The 17297-nt window shown below is 39.9% G+C and overlaps 1 protein-coding gene across 1 annotated transcript in view; it reads left to right on the forward strand.

Moving 5' to 3' along the window:
* Positions 1 to 9610: 9610 nt before the first annotated feature.
* CCDC81 (coiled-coil domain containing 81) overlaps positions 9611 to 17297 on the forward strand; it is a gene marked incomplete at its 3' end in the record, with an annotated part of 29190 nt that continues 21503 nt past the window's right edge. The window contains exons 1-3 of the mRNA XM_060003291.1: positions 9611 to 9673; positions 10525 to 10710; positions 17030 to 17091. Coding sequence (XP_059859274.1) covers positions 10677 to 10710; positions 17030 to 17091 — 96 coding nt within the window. The remainder of the gene's footprint in view (positions 9674 to 10524; positions 10711 to 17029; positions 17092 to 17297) is intronic.

The raw sequence follows: 17297 nt of genomic DNA on the forward strand, positions 1-17297 counted from the left end.
CCCTAGGGCTGTTCATTCCTTCTTGAACTTTCATGGGATAATTTTCCTTTAATCAGAAGTACATCCTCATTTTTTTCTCTTAGATTTTATCTGAGAAACTTTTGAAATTTTGTTTTTGATTTTGAAGGATATTTCCTAGGTATAGTATTCTAGTTTGGAAGTTTTTTCTTTCAGCACTTTAAAGCTACCACTCCATTGTTTTGTGCTTTGATGTTTTTGTTGTGAAATCAGTGGTGTTTCTTGCTATTGTCTTTTTTGACTGATGCTTTTAAGGTTGTCTTTTTAGCTTTAGTTTCATCAGGTGTGGTGTCTGTGTATTTATCCTTAACCTTGGAGCTGTGGTTAATGTCTTTCATCAGTTTGGTTATTTCTCAGCCATTGTTTCTTTTTTTAAAAAAAATTTTCTTTTATTTATTTATTTGGCTGTGTTGGGTGTTCATTCCTGCATGTGGGCTTTCTCTAGTTGCAGAGACCAGGGGCTACTCCTCAGTGCAGTGCATGGGCTTCTCATTGCGGTGGCTTCTCTTGTTGTGGAGCACAGGATCTAGGTGCACAGGTTTCAGTAGTTGTGGCACATGGGCTCAATAGTTGTGGCTCACAGGCTCCAGAGCGCAGGCTCAATAGTTACAGTGCATGGGCTTAGTTGCTCTGCGGCATGTGGGATCTTCCTGGACCAGGGCTCGAACCTATGTCCCCTGCATTGGCAGGCAGATTCTTAACAACTGTGCCACTAGGGAAGTCCCCATTGTTTCTTAAATAACTACATCTTTCTCATTCTCTCTTCCTAGAACTTATTTGCCTAACATTTCTCATACTATGTGAGGTTCTTTTTACCCATTTTCCTTTTTGAGGTTCAATTTGGATAATTTCTTCAAGTTCATTAATCCTGACATATGCTGTTTTGTTTTCTGTCTGCTGTTAAGATCCCCCAATGAGTTCTTTATTTTGAGTTTACTTATGAATTATTTATATAAGCTTACTTATCCCAGAACTCTGGGCTACTTCTTATTAAAAAACCCTCATTGAGATATATTTTATGTACAACAAACTATACCTATTTAAAGAGTACATTTTGATGAGTTTTGACAGTTGTATACTACTGTGAAAGTATTACTGTACTCAAGATACTGAATATCTTCATTACCACCAACCCAGAAGATTTCTCACGCCCATTTGCAATTCACCTCTGCTTCTGATCCTGGCCCCAGCCAGTTACTGAATTGCTTGATCCCTCTAAATTAGTTTGCATTTTCTAGAATTTTATACAAATGGAGTCACACAGTAAGTACTCTTTGTATCTGGTTTCTGTCAATCAATGTAATGATTTTGAGGTTCATCAATGTTGTTGCCTATACCAGTAGTTCATTCCTTTCTGTTACTGAATAGTGTTACATTGTATGGATATACTACCTGTTGTTTATTTATTTACCATTTAATGAACATATGGGTCATTTCACAGTTTTAGCTATTGTGAATAAAGCTGCTGTGAATATTTATGTATAACAGTTTGTGTGAACATATGTTTTTATTTTTTCCTGTTGAATGCTTAGAACCAGAGTGGATAAGTCATATGGTAGATGTATATTTAACTTTGTAAGAAAGGGCCAGTTTTTCAAAGTACATTGAACCACATGACATTCTTACCTGCAGAATATAAGTTCTAATTACTCCATATCTTCATCAGCACTTGTGTTATCAGCCTTTTTAATTGTAGCCATTCTAATATTGCAGTGGTATCTCATTGTGGTGTTAATATGTGTTTCCCTAATAACCAGTTATGTTGAGAATCTTTTCATCTGCTTATTCGCCATTTGTATATCTACTTTTGTAAAATATATGTTCAAACATTTTGCCCATTTAAAAAATTGAGCTGTTGGGCTTCCCTGGTGGCGCACTGGTTGAGAGTCTGCCTGCCGATGCAGGGGACACGGGTTCGTGTCCCGGTCCGGGAGGATCCCACATGCCACAGAGCGACTGGGCACGTGAGCCATGGCCGCTGAGCCTGTGCTCCGCAATGGGAGAGGCTGCAACAGTGAGAGGCCCACGTATCGCAAAAAAAAAAATTGAGCTGTCTTCTTATTATTGAGTTTTAGGAATATTTTAAAAATATATACTTTGTATACCAGTTGTCAGATATTTGCATTGTGAATATTTTTTTCCTGTTATGTCTTTCCTTTTCATTTCATAATGGTGTCTTTTGAAGAGCAAAAGTTTTTAATTTTAATAGAGTCCCATTTATGAAATTTTAAACTTTTATTATTAATGCTTTTTGTGTTCTAAGAAATATTTGCTAAACCCCAAGATTGCAAGATTTTCTCTTACATTTTATTCTAGAAGTTTTATAGTTTTTACTTTTAGATTTAGGTCTATGATCCATTTTCAGTTAATCTTTGTGTATTGTGTGAAGTGAGTTGGCTGACCAATTTATCACACAATGCCAAAATCAACTACATTTTGGTTCTTTTCAGAGTATGTTCATTTATCAGTAGTCTCCATTTAAAAAACAGTCAAGAAGTATTCTTTTGTCTATAGAAATTACATTTTGTTTTGGTATGCAGAATGGTACAATATAATGGTAAAATTGGGTGAGTAACTGCAAGTTTAGTATTTTTGGAAGCCAAAATGTTTTTCTCATTTAACTTTTCCCATTGTTTCTTTAAGCATACTGGAATTTCCTCTATTAGCATTTATCATCATTATTCCTATTTTATGAATGAAAAACTGAAGCTCTGAAGTATTAACATTTTTTTCAGTCATACAATTATTTATGCTAACATCAGGTATAAACTCAGGTCTTCAATTGCAAAATTTTTTATTTTAGCTTATGTGAAATGGAAAAAATGGTGCAAAGTGTTTATAAGAATGACAGGTCAGATGAGTATAGCATAAGTATTAACTTAGTATTCATAAATAGATAATATATACATGGGTATCATTATCATATTTATTATTCATTGAGGTCACATCTATTAAACATGGGAGAGTCCTATTGTATGACTTTTATCCTGCAGATAGGCCAGGTAGAATGGTGACAGTGTGCTATCTATTACTTGAAATATTTTCTTTTTTTTTTTTTAATTTGTGGTACACAGGCCTCTCACTGCTGTGGCCTCTCCTGTTGCAGAGCACAGGCTCCGAACGCGCAGGCCCAGCAGCCATGGCTCACGGGCCCAGCCGCTCTGCGGCATGTGGGATTCTCCCGGACCGGGGCACGAACCCACATCCCCTGCATCGGCAGGCGGACTCTCAACCACTGCGCCACCAGGGAAGCCCGAAATATTTTCTTTTTAAATAGTCTGACTTGATGAATTTTCCTACATTTCTCCCTTGGGATATCATTCTATAGCTTAGTCTTAAAGTATTCTCATTTGTCATATTATCTAATTTATCTTTGGTCAGTTTTGTTACATCTTTGCCATTTTGTCTGTCAAAAGTTTATAAATAGCAGTCACTCCCAATGACATTAATCATTCTGGGGCCAGTCTTCCCAAGACTAGCACTTATCCTTTTAGTTGTTTGGTAGCTTCCCCTCATCTCTCTCAGAAATTTCTCTGATTGCAGTTGACCCTTGAACAATGGGGAGAGGGTGAGGTGTGGAGTGCCAACATTCCCTGCAGTGGAAAATCCCCCTATAACTTTACAGTTGGCTCTCAGCCCCCACCTCCCCCACCCCCGCCCCCATATCTGCTGTTCTGCATCTGTGGATTCAACTATCCCAGGATCTGTACTACTATAGGATACGTTTAGTGAAAAAAATCTGCATGCAAGTGGACCCGGGCGGTTCAAACTCGTGCTGTTTGAGGATCAACTGTTTAGTTGCCTTCTGACATGTGGATTCTTTATGCCATGTAATGAAATACCAACTCCATTTTAATACAGTACTGAAGAATATAATAGTCTGTGTGAGTGATCAAGTCATCCTCTTATTCCAGAGCCTTCAGGAACCATCTACACCTTCCAAGTAAATCCCAAACCTCTTTACTAAGCATTCAGACCAATCATCTCAGAAGTAACCTCCCTCCCCTTGTACTCCTATTACATTGTCTTTATACCTCTAACATGAGAGTTAAACATAGCTTTACAATAGAGTTGCAGTGCATAAGCGCTTAATTTATGTGAATTCAAGTCTATGTAAAGCTGAAAGAGAATAATTTGATTTAAATATTTCAGTTTTAGCCACCAGTCCTTTATCAGTTAGGGTTAAATCAAAGAAACAGAACCTCTATAACTGATAGAAAATATGGGATTTATCATGGGCATTAGCTCTTACAGTTATGTAAGAGCTGGTTAAGCAGACTGTGTCTGGTGTTGGGCCTAAAGTCAGCAGGGCAGTAGTCAGGAAGGAAAGTGGTCATAAAATGGGATAGAGTAAGGAAAGATTGGAACTGGTGAGGACAAGCTGGAACCACAAGGACAAAGTGGAACCTGCATGTGTCTCTCATTGAATCTAACTTCAGTGATATGAATGACCTGTAGGATAACCTGGTACCTTTGGCCACACTGTTGAACATGCACCTAGTTGAGGATTCAGAAAAGCTGAAGGAGAGACCTGGTGGGAGCTGGATCACTGCAGGACAGGCTGCTTGCCCATGCCAACATGGTGAGCCACCATGATTAGTGCCTGGCCCTAAAGTGATTTTCAGAGCAAAAAAAGTCTTCTTCTTTACTTCTGCCTTCCAAATCTAACGCAAATTTATCTTTTAACTAACCCTAACCTAGAGTCATACAGGGAAGGGGATTCTGAGAAATGCAGTTCCATCTTAGCTAACTTGACGTACTACAAAGTCACCATAAACCCTTGAGTTAGCAAGGGGTTGAAGATATACAACTGGTAATTTTCTTTCTTTCTTTCTTTTGTTTTTTTAATGTATAAGGACATTCATTCTATTTTTTTAATGTAAGTTTATTTATTTATTTTTATTTTTGGCTGTGTTTGGTCTTCATTGCTGCATGCGGGCTTTCTCTAGTTGCGGTGAGTGGGGGCTACTCTTCATTGTAGTGTGCGAGCTTCTCATTGTGGTGGCTTCTTTTGTTGCAGAGCATGGTCTCTAGGCATGTGGGCTTCAGTAGCTGTGGCATGTGGACTCAGTAGTTGTGGTTTGCGGGCTCTAGAGTGCAGGCTCAGTAGTTATGGTTCACGGGCTTCATTGCTCCACGGCATGTGGGATCTTCCCAGACCAGGGCTCAAACCTGTGTCCTCTGCATTGGCAGGCAGATTCTTAACCACTGTGCCACCAGTGAAGTCCCACATCTGGTAATTTCCAATCTGTCTCAGTTCCCAAGTACCTCTCATAGTATAAGCATCTCACCATGCTGAGTTCAATTCTACTACTTGGTTGAATTTTTCAAACAAGACTGCTTTTCTAATCCCCAGCCAACTGCTTCATTACATGCTCACCTGAAGAAAGTGATCTGATCCAATGCTGAAGAGAAAGACTGGCTGTATTGGGTTTATGAACCAAGAGGTGGTATATGGGTCTCCAACATGGTACTTTCCTAAAAAGGTATTTCTAGAGTAATTTTGCCCATATTCAATTTTCAATTTATGCTTTGTCTTTGGAACCAAATCCTGGTTTTAGAACCATCTTCAATAAAAATTTATTAAATATGAATGAATTGTATATAAATTGTTAATGAATTGCAGTAGGGATTTTCTACTGCTGTATTTCTCTTAGCAAATAGCAAAGTGCTTGATACAAATTAGATATTCAATAGATATGGATTAAATTATTTATTGAAGATTTTTATTCTGGTGCTGTGTAATATCAAAACAAGAGTATGTATTTTTTTTTCAGTGAAAATAGTGTCTGTATTTACATTTTAAAAAATTGGGGTAAGACTTGCACTCAGTGAAATGCACATGTTTTAAGTGTACAATTCTGTAAGTTTTGGCAAAAATATACACCTGGAACCGACACCGCAGTCAAGATATGGAACATTTCCATCACTCCAGAAAGTTCTCTTATGTCACATTGCAGTGAATCCTTACCATTCATAACCAACTACTGCTCTGATTTCTATTACTGTAGAGTAGTTTGATCTGTCTTGAACTTCAAAAAAATGAAATGATATAGAATGTACTTTTTTGTGTCTGGCATCTTTCATTCAACATGTTTTTGAGATTCATCCATGTTACTGTATGTGTCAGTGGATTTGTATTCCATTGCACAAATGGTTTTCCATTCTTCTGTTGATGAACATTTGGGGTTGTACTTAGCTTTTGGCTATTATGAATAAAGATGCTATGTACATTTGTGGACAAGTTTTGTGTGGACATAAATTTCTCTTGGGTAAATGTCTAAAAGTGGAGTTGCTGGGTCATGTGGTAAGTGTATGTTTAAATTCCTAAGAAACTGCTAATTTTCAGAGGTTGTTTCCTTTTTTAACCTCCACAAGCAATGTATGTTGTTTTACATCCTTGCCAGCATTTGGTGTTGTCAGTTTTTTAAATTGTATTGTAAACGTTTTCTTTTTCAATAGGTTTCTAAGTTGCCCTGAATATGAGCCACTGAATATTGTGTACGCTTTGGGACCTGGGTAAAAGCGACTGCTCATTCAGTGTGGGTTTTGCAAGGCAAGTTGGAGCTTGCAGAAAAGTATATGTACATTGAAGTACTTTGGAAAACTTTGGCCCAGTTTGTCTGTTTCAGTGTTTACATGAATCTCTGCACTCTGCCTCTACCTTTCTCTCTCTGTCTCTCTTTCTTTGGTAAATTATCTCTAAAATATTATTAAAGTAATCCATGTTCTTGGTAAACAGTAAATAAAGGAGAAAAGTGAAAGGTTTTCTGAACTCTTGTACTTCTACACACAATTTCATGGTATCCAAAAATAACCATTGTTAATATTTTTTGTGTATCTTTTCTCAAATATTCTATGCATTTACTAATATATATATAAAAATGCATGTATAATTACATATATATGTGTTTTTGGAACAAATAGGATCATATTATAAATACTATTCTGCAACAGGTTTTTACTTAATAATCTTGAAACTTTTAAAATATCAGCACATAAATGTAATCTTTCTTTTAAGCAAAGTTTTTTTAAAAAATTTTTTTTATGTTTATTTATTTATTTTTGGCTGCTTTGGGTCTTCATTGCTGTGCACGCGGGCTTTCTCTAGTTGCGGAGAGCGGGGGCTACCCCTCGCTGCGGTATGCGGGCCTCTCACTGCGGTGGCCTCTCCCGCTGTGGAGCATGGGCTCCAGGCATGCAGGCTCCAGCAACTGTGGCACGCGGGCTCAGTAGTTGTGGCTTGCAGGCTCTAGAGCGCAGGCTCAATAGTTGCAGCACATGGGCTCAGTCGCTCCACGGCATGTGGGATCCCCCTGGACCAGGGATCGAACCCGTGTCCCTTGCATTGGCAGGTGGATTCTCAACCACTGCGCCACGAGGGTAGTCCCTTAAGCAAACTCTTAAAACTGTATTTCAAAGTACAGATTTATAATTTTACTAGTTGCCTATGCTGGTTATCTTAGGTTAATTCTAAGATTTAGCATTACAAACAATGTTGCATACACATTTTTTTTTAATGTATCATGCAGGTATATCCAAAGAGTGAATTATTAGCAATGGAATTGCACAGTTTGCTTAAGCTTATTTTCAGCTGAAGTGTATGTAGTTTCAGGATATGAACAGCTCATTGGAAGTTGCTAGTAAACACAGGGTCGTGTGTGTTTCCACAGCCTCTTTTGTCAGGAGACCTTTGACAAAAGGAAAAGATGACCTTGAAAGAAAGGTCTTTGTCTTTATCCTTTGTAGATCCTCCTTTGGCCATCTACAATTCACTAATAATTAGCAGTCATTCATAACCGTCTTCTGAAACTGAAGACAGCTTTTCTAGAGACTAAAATTGTCATCACCATAATTCACTCAAAATCTAATCTATTATTCTAGGAAACTAATATATTTTTACAATTCCATTATTATCTTAAGATAGAACAATAATGCTGATATTGCCACTAAAAATAGCCGGCTGGGCAACTGTTCAGACAAACGTCACAAAAGAGTTTGCCCTTTGCTTGCTGCTGATCCATTTAGCAATCTTCTCTGCTTATTTCCCCAAAAGATTTGAGACATCTATGCTGCAAGGACAAGTGCTTCAAGACACACCACCATCAGCAGACTAAAGGACAAAAGGCAGACGGTAAAAAGGAGGGTGAGGGGAACTTATTTTTCTAAGAAATTAGCTTAAGAAAGGCCCAGAACTTAGTTCTGAGCTTCTTAGTGAACTAGGTAGAGAAAGAGGCTGAGTTATAGAGCTTGCCATTTTCTAGCACAGAGGTTCTCAGTTTTATGAGATAGAACAATTCTTCTTTTTATTAATTAAAAAATTTTTTTTAATTAATTTATTTAATTAATTTATTTTTGGCTGCATTGGGTTTTCGTTGCTGCGTGCAGGCTTTCTCTAGTTGGGGCTACCCTTCGCTGTGTTGGCCTGGCTTCTCATTGTTGTGGCTTCTCTTATTATGGAGCACGGGCTCTAGGTGCGCTGGCTTAGTACTTGTGGCTCATGGGCTCTAGAGCGCAGCTCAGTAGTTGTGGCGCACGGGCTTAGTTGCTCCGAGGCATGTGGGATCTTCCTGGACCAAGGCTCGTACCCATGTCCCTTGCATTGGCAGGCGGATTCTTAACCACCGTGCCACCAGGGAAGCTCGCTTTTTTTTTATAACAAATGCCTTCTTATTATCCTGAAATGAGGTTTATGGATAATATACCATATAATACAGCATACCATTTAAAATGAATATAAAGTCATAACTCTAGTATATCAGAGAAATTAAAGGTAAGTACTGTATAGTAAAATAATGCATATTTTAACACGTATATGTCCAGGCATGACTATGCTGGAAGGCAAACAAAGTTACCACATGCTTTATCTATAGGAAGAATCACTTTGAATGCAACAGCTACAAATGCAGCTTAGTTCAGGTGTGTTGGCTACTCAGCTACCACCAGCCTAATTGATGATGATGATATAATTTTCCTAACTGGTGAAGAATTCTTTTTAAATCCTGAAAAAGAGCGTAGTCTCCCCCCAATTTACTTGGATTTTAAATTCTTAGGAAATTAAGTTATATTGAAATTGAACAAAAATTTCTTTGTATTTACATGTAAAGTGGATTTTTTTCTAGGCTCATAAGCAGGCTTTTTATTTTTTTCCTTCTTACATGGAAGTCTGATGAGATATGAAAAATGGTGCAGAATGTGGAACAATTTTCACTGTGCAGGACTGCCCTGTGCATTGCAGGCTGCAGAGCATCTATGGTCTCTGCCAACACTACATGCCGGAAGTTCTTCCCTCCCACCATTGGGACAACCACTTTAGAAATCCGTGTGGCATTATTTGTTAAAATCTGCATTTCTCATAACCCAGTCATCTACTCCTAGTTATATACATATCAGAAATGAGTACATATGTGCATCAAAAATTGTGTTCAAGAATGTCTGCAGCAACATTATTCCTAATGGCTCCAAATGGAAACAACTCACATCCCCTCAACAGAGGAATGGATAAATAGTGCCATAGTCACACAAAGGAATAACATGCAACATTGAAAATGAACAAATTGCTACTGCAGAAACCACGGAGAAATCTCACAACGTTTAGTGACAGAGCCACACACAGAAGAATACATACTGTATGATTCCAAAAGTTCAAACACAGGTAAAACTAATTTATAGTATTTGTTGGAATAATGCCTGGTGGGGGAATGAAGTGCGCCTCTGTGGTTCTGATGGAGTTCTATTTCTTGATCTGGATGGGGTTTACATGGGTGTGTTTGCTTTGTGATACTTCATTATCAGCAGAGGAGAGAGTATGAAAACAATGCTACAGGATGAGATGGGTTAAGTGTAAAAGGAAGGGGGAAAAAATGACTGTAATGAAAAAAAAAAGTCAACTCCCTCCCCAAACCTCCTGCCCTCCATTTCCTATGAGGGGAGCCTAGGAAAAATCAAACCCGAGAAACAAATTCCAGCTCACACTCAAACCCTCAAACAGACCCAGAGATTCAGAAGTCCATCACTTGGGGCAAAAGGTTTTCCCAGATTTTGTCCAAGGTGATTACAAAAGCGACCAAGTCTCTTCTCTGCTCAGGGTAAGAGGGTAAGGAAAAAACAAAGTTTAAAAACATTAAGTTACTTCCCAATCTCTTCCCGGGATCACCCGGGCCACCTGGGACCCGACCCGATCCACCTAAGGGGGCGGGGCCGAGGCCCTACTCTGACTCCCTGGCAACGGAGCAAGCCGTTGTCGCGTCCTAGCAACACGTTCCTCCCTCCCCTTGACTGGCCTGCCCTCCCTTGGTCCCCCTACCTAGCTCACCGCTCCGGCATACACTCTCACTTGGTGGTCCCGAGGGCTTGGATTTGCACTTTCTGATTCAAGCGCCAGACAGCTCTCTGAGTTCCTGTAGTGGGAGCCTTTCCGGGAGAGCCAGAGTGGGGGAGGGACGGCGAGAAAAAAAAGTTTAAGAAAGAAAGTAAAATCAAGATTTGGTCATTTTTATTTTTAAGACACATCCAAATTTCCCAGGAGAGTGGGAAAATCACGTTTGTGTAAACTCCATATAAAGAAGGAAGAAAAGAGACACTTTGAAGACCCAGCCGACTGGGGACTGGAGATTTTGGACACCATCGTCCCTTCCCTGCAGGACCTAGGCAGGCACATGATGCACACGCTGCCCTCGCTGAGCAAGGAGGGTAAGCGACATGGGGCAGGGGGCCCTGGGAATGAACCTTTACCTGCTTGGGGGTCAAGGTGGAGACGTTCTTCCCTATCCCTTGTCTCTGGCAGGCCTTGAGTGGCCGTGTGGCCTTGGCAGCCTCACGCTGGACGTCCAAATACACTTTCTTTATTGACTTCTTTAATGAGAGAAAGGGGCCAGCTGAGGGTTTTTATAAATTTATTTATTTTACTTTTGGCTGCCTTGGGTCTTCGTTGCTGACAGCGGGCTTTCTTTAGTTGTGGTGAGTGGGGCTACTCTTCCTTGCCGTGCATGGGCTTCTCATTGCAGTGGCTTCTTTTCTTGCGGAGCACAGGCTCTAGGTGCACAGGCTTCAGTAGTTGTGGCTGGCGGGCTCTAGAGCGCAGGCTCAGTAGTTGTGGTGCACGGGCTTAGTTACTCTGTGGCATGTGGGATCTTCTGGGACCAGGGCTCAAACCGGTGTCCCCTGCATTGGCAGGCAGATTCTTAACCACTGCACCACCAGGGAAGCCCCAGCTGAGGGTCTTTGATTAAACAAGATAATGTATACACAGGGCTTAGCTCACGGACTAGCACAGAGTAAGTGCTCAATAAACGTTAGCTAAAACAACCACCCCAAAGGGCTCCTTCTCAGAATTCATGCAAAGACAAGGCTACTTTTGTTGCCAGTGGTATCTTGGGGTTGTGTTAAGAAAGTGAGATAAAAGAAAAAAACAAAAAAAACTGGCTGTTTGGAAGAAGACCTGACATCTTCTCATAGAAAACTTACTAGGCTTGGTTAAAAACATAGTTTCTTAAAAAAGTGACCCTAAAGTGACACTGAGATCTGTCTGCAAGCAACAGGAGCCCTTGGGAAGAAAGGTGCTCCAGAAATGCAAGCTATTATTGCTATTAAGTCATTGTAACTTAGGGATGATGCCTAGGCTTTAACCAAACGATCTTAGGAGACAAAATAAATAGGAGTACATGCCTCTTCTTTCTCTTTCCCCTTCATCACTCCTATTTTTCCTGTTAATTCTAAAAGAAGTGTTTAAAATAATGGCTTTATGGATTTTTAAATATTTTCCATATTTGTAAATTTATATATAATTTCTTCAGTTCAAGTATTTTGAGAACTTACTATGTGCTGGGCACTAGAGGACTGATGTTGAGCAAAACCTTGGAATTTACAATCTAATGGGGAAGATACACATTAACCAAGTAGTCACAGAAATAAATATAAATTTACATTTAGTCAGTGCTACTAAGGAGGTGCATGGTACAATGAGAACTTTAAATGAGGGTGAGGATGAAGGTGTGTGTCAAGATTTGCTGAAGAAGGGAAGATTTGAGCTGAGATGTGAAGAATGAGTTGGAATTGTTATGAAACCAACTTGGGTCTATTTGCCCAATGTGCAGCAAAGTCAATCTACTGACACCAGGTTGTGGTGAAGGAAAGTATAGCCTTTATTGCAGGGCCAAGCAAGGAGAATGGGAAGCTCATGCTCAAAAGAACCGAATTCCTCGTTGGCTTTCAGGGAAGGGTTTTTAAAGACAGTGTGAGGGAGAGGGTTGCAGGGTGCATGCTCAGCTCGTGTATGATTCTATGCTTCATTGATGTTGAGGTAACAGGGTGATGTTTCGGGAATATCAGTCACCAACCTTCTAATTCCAACCTGTCTGGGATCTACATGCTTGTGGTCTGCATGCAGTTAACTTCCTCCACCTGGTGGGGCTTTTAGTATCTGCAAAACAACTCAAGGATATGGCTCAGGACATTATCTTTAGCCCTTGAAGAGGAACTGAAAGTTCTTGACTTTGCTTTGTGGCTAAACTCTTTTTTTTTTTTTAATTTATTTATTTTTGACTGCATTGGGTCTTCGTTGCAGTGCGCGGACTTCTCATTGTTGTGGCTTCTCTTGTTGAGGAGCACGGGCTCTAGGCACGCGGGCTTCAGTAGTTGTGGCTCGTGGGCTCTAGAGCACAGGCTCAGTAGTTGTGGCACACGGACTTAGTTGCTCCGTGGCATGTGGGATCTTCCTGGACCAGGGCTCGAACCATGCCCCCTGCATTGGCAGGCGGATTCTTAACCACTGCGCCACCAGGGAAGCCCTATGGCTAAACTCTTATTATTTTGTCTTGCTTGACTGTTTTCCTTCGTTTTTGCATTTTCTCACTTCTCTGATTAAGTTTGCTCTTTGGAACTCGGGGAAGGCCTAGGAGGCTAAAGCTTTCCTACAAGCAATAGGCAGGGGACACAGAGGGTGGGGGCTTTGTCGCTGGGAAGGCCCCACAGCGTCCTGCTAGGTTTCACAATTTAGTAGGTGAAATGGATCAGTTGAATAGGGAGTGGAGGGGAGGGGAGAGTGTTCTTGGCAGAGAGAATAGCAAGAGCAAAAGCTCTGGAGGGAGGGAGCATGGTGTGATTGAGGAGCTGAAAGAAGTTCAACATGCTCTGTAGCGCTATAGCTGCACTAGGGAATGTGTTCGTAAAGGAGGCTGGAGGGAAATGGAGGGGTCAGGTTAGGCATGGCCTCATAAGTCATGTTAAGGATGTTGGCTTTTATGTTCAGCCTGAGGGAAAGCTGTTAAGTGTTTTGAGTGGAGCTAAAGGAGGAGCTGAATGACATGGTCAAATTTGCATTTTGAGAAGACTGGTCTGGTGGCAATGTGGAGAATGAATTGGAGGGTAAAGAATGCCTATAACAGTAACCTAAGTGGGAATGAGTCATCTGAATTCACTCTTGGTTTGAATTGGTAACAGTAAAAATGGAGAGAAGTGGGCAGACTGAAAGGCTATTTGGAGAAAAACTACAAATTATAGTGATGGCCTGGATATAGAGGTGACAGAAGGGGAGTTTCAGGGATGCCTTCTGAGTCCCCAGCTTATGTAACTGAGTAAATGATGGGACCATTTGTTGAGATTGAAACCCTGGGAAAAGGACAACATTTAAGGGAAGGAAAAATCCAAGTTAAAGTGTCTTTGTGAGATATCCAAGAAGGCATTTGGGTACACAGGTCTGCAACCTCAAAAGACCAGAGGGTGTCTGGGCTTCTAAGTAAACATTTGGGGTCATCTGCATATTGGTGGTCGTTAAAGCCCTGGGCATAGATGTGACTGCTTAGGCAGAAAGTATAGAGTGAAAAGGGAAGGCGGCTTGGGGTTGTGTCTTGAGAAACTCCAACATTTAACATCTCCTGGGTTGAGGAAGGTAAGCTTGCAAAGGAGACTGAGAAGAAATACCTAGAGAGGTAAGAAGAAAACCCAGGAGAGAGTGGTGTCTCACAAAGGCCAAAAGGACAGGGGCTTAAAGGAGGAGGGAGTGGTCAGAGAGGTGAACAATTAAACAAGTCCGTTGAATTTATTGACAAGGAGACCATTGGTGATTTCAGCAAGACCTTTATTGATTGAATGACAGAAGCAAAAGTCAAATGACTATTTACTTAACTTTCACAAATGACCCACTGTAAAGGAGAAACAAAACACACAAAACACACAAATTAATTTTTTATCAGCAAAACACACAAATTAATTTTTCATCATTGTGTGTGTTAAGGCCTGCTGCTTTCATATGTTTCACCAAAGTTTAATATTAGGTAGTTATAGTACTTAGAGGGTACCATCATCATTTTACAGATGTGAACTGGTTGAAACTATTGAAGACTACATAGCCAGCAATCCATGAAGGCAGGAAGGCTGTAGGTCTTCAGACACACCGCACACTGGTGTTTCCACTGTACTGTGCTCTGGGAATACGTTTCCTTGTCCAAATCACTCTGTAATAATTTGCTGTGTTTGTATATCAGTATTTTAATTTTAGAAGATGTTTTATAAAGTCAGGGGGCTTGTCTTTTCATATTAATATCTATTTCAAGTATATATTATTCTATAATTTACAAAATGGGCACTTGGCCCTTTTTTTATAATGATTATATATAAGGTACAGTATTCCTGCTTGGAATACACTTGGCATTGTGTTTAAAAATATGGTTTTGAATGCACAAAATGTTTAGAATTTGAAGTCAGATGAAGGTTGAATTGAATATAGAAGGTATGTTCAGGGATTATTTCTTGTGATTCTTGGTATTTCAGTATTTGATTAAAATAAATAATAACCTCAGCTTTCCTAAAAAGCATATTCTTTAATTTGCTTTTTAGACTGGATTAAAATTATTTTTCTTTTGAGATTTAGTGATACCTTTTCTGACACTTTGGGATATAGAAAACATCAAAGTTAGAAATCACAGTCTGTAAGATTTCCAAATCTATTCCATTTGAATTGCAGGAGTCCAAAACTTTCTAAAGGAAATCTTGTACATGTTTTCCTTTTCCTTCAGTGAAAACTATCAGATTTCAGTTTAGAATAATAACTCTGCTCTTATATGACTTTGCCTATTAGATTTTATAGAGTAAAAGGACACAGGGGACTTGAATGTATCATTCAAATGAGGAAAGACAGTCTTCAAATTTCTAATTAAGCTCAGTCAAGTCTTTCCACTAGGGTTTGGTTGCAAGCTATCTAGTTTCTCCTGGCCCTAATTAAATCATTTCCTTTGGTTAGATTGTTTTCCTGAAATTTGAGCTTCATATCATGAGTCTAGGTGAAAGGCTTCACAGTTTTGCTTTGAAAAGTCTCCATGTACGTCTGGATATTGGGATTCTGTATCATTAGTGAATTAATAATATTTTTAGTCATGATGAAAATTTGAACTCAGAAAACAGTTGGGACTGTTTGAAATCCCTTCTTAGTTCTTAGCAGCCAGCAGTAGAATCCTTTTGTCTGCGGGGGAGAGGAGCAGTGGGAAATGCAGTAGGATGGGATGGAATAGAAGAAATACCTGATTATCGTAAACTGTATATCCGTGGTTTGGAGTGAAGGGCAGAATCTTGGCATTTGGCTCACTGTAGCATGCAGCCCTAGTTTTCTTGGTGACTGAGTAAGTTTCCATCACCCAACTTGTTCCTAGATGCTCATAAGAGTCACTGCTACTTCTTGTTGCCTAACCTGCTCTTTCTCTGGCATATTAAAAATATTTATAACCCTGATATACTGGATTAAAAGACTGCAATTTTCTGCTGTAGGTAGTGGTTTGCACCATTAGGGAAAACAGTTATACCAATAAATCCAGCAGTTTCTAAAATGGGGAAAGAATTGGTTTTTGTCCCCAACTGCATCTATGACCTGAGGTGGCAACCTGGTAAATGCCACTGTTCTTGATCCTTTACTTTGAGAATTAAAGCATAACACTCTTTTCATTTGTCAAGAGTTCATCAGTGAAACGTATCTGTAATAAACTCCTGACTAGGTTTGGAATGGAAATGTCAATACAGACATAGTTTTCTATATTTATGAATATTAGTTATAACTAGAGTATACCTTCATATCATACATTAACACTTGAGTTATTGGCAACTACTTATTTTTCTACCACAGTTTTTTGGGAACACAGCTCAGAACAAGAAAAGAAGCCTAGAAGGCCTCCCTTTGACCATTCAAAAGCAGAAAGTGCAAAGTACTAGTAGCAGAAAGAAGCAACAGCTGGAGGCCAACAGTGACAAATGAGAGTGAAAAGCAGAGTCAAGAATTTAGCCAAAATAGAAGTACAGAAACAGTTAGTGTACAGACAACAGCCTTTCATGCCTTAGTGGCCCCTGGCTGTCTTCCTGTGTTATAGAATGCTGCAAGAATGAATGTTCATGTTAATCAGATACTAGAGTAGACCCTTAGAGGTTTGTTGAATGGGTCATTAATAAAAGGCTATATTATACTTGGTTAACTCTATTTATAGAATAAAGGGAAAGGAGTGACAGATTTCCCTTTATTCTAGGAGGATTTTCTTCAGAAATTTCTTCTTCTTCCCCTCCCCCTCCTCCCTTCCTCCCTTTCCCCCATCCTCTTCCTCCGCCTCCTTCACATTTTGGGAACTTAAAGGGGTAGCTTTACTTACCAGGAAAATTAACTTTGGAGAATGACCTTATTTTCTGTTAATTCTAAATTAACTAGAAATTACTGTTATTGTATTCTGCATTTACATTTTTTATTTTATTTATTTATTTTTTTGCGGTACGCGGGCCTCTCACTGTTGTGGCCTCTCCCGTTGCGGAGCACAGGCTCCGGACGCGCAGGCTCAGCGGCCATGGCTCACGGGCCCAGCCGCTCCGCGGCATGTGGGATCTTCCCGGACCGGGGCACGAACCCGTGTTCCCTGCATCGGCAGGCGGACTCTCAACCACTGCGCCAACAGGGAAGCCCCCTATATTTTAATTTATTAGCACTAAGATACTATTACAGGGGTGCTCTCATAAATTATTTTTTGTTTCCTTTGAATTTCAGAAGTCTCTACCATTTGGGGGAATGTGTCAGAATTTGTGGAACGGCAGCTATCCCTACACAAGGTAGGATTTATACTTTAATTTTAATGTAGGAGGTCAAAGAACCTTTCCTCCTTTGTCTCATGTAGTTTTGCTGGGAGAAGGATAGCAGACTTTAGAGCCACTCAGTTTAACTTGCAGTTTGGGGTTTTTTTTTTTTTTTTTTTTTTTTTTTTGTGGTACGCGGGCCTCTCACTGTTGTGGCCTCTCCCATTGCGGAGCACAGGCTC

This window comes from Delphinus delphis, unplaced genomic scaffold (assembly GCF_949987515.2).
Source record: "Delphinus delphis unplaced genomic scaffold, mDelDel1.2 scaffold_564, whole genome shotgun sequence".
In the NCBI taxonomy this organism is placed as follows: Eukaryota; Metazoa; Chordata; class Mammalia; order Artiodactyla; family Delphinidae; genus Delphinus; species Delphinus delphis.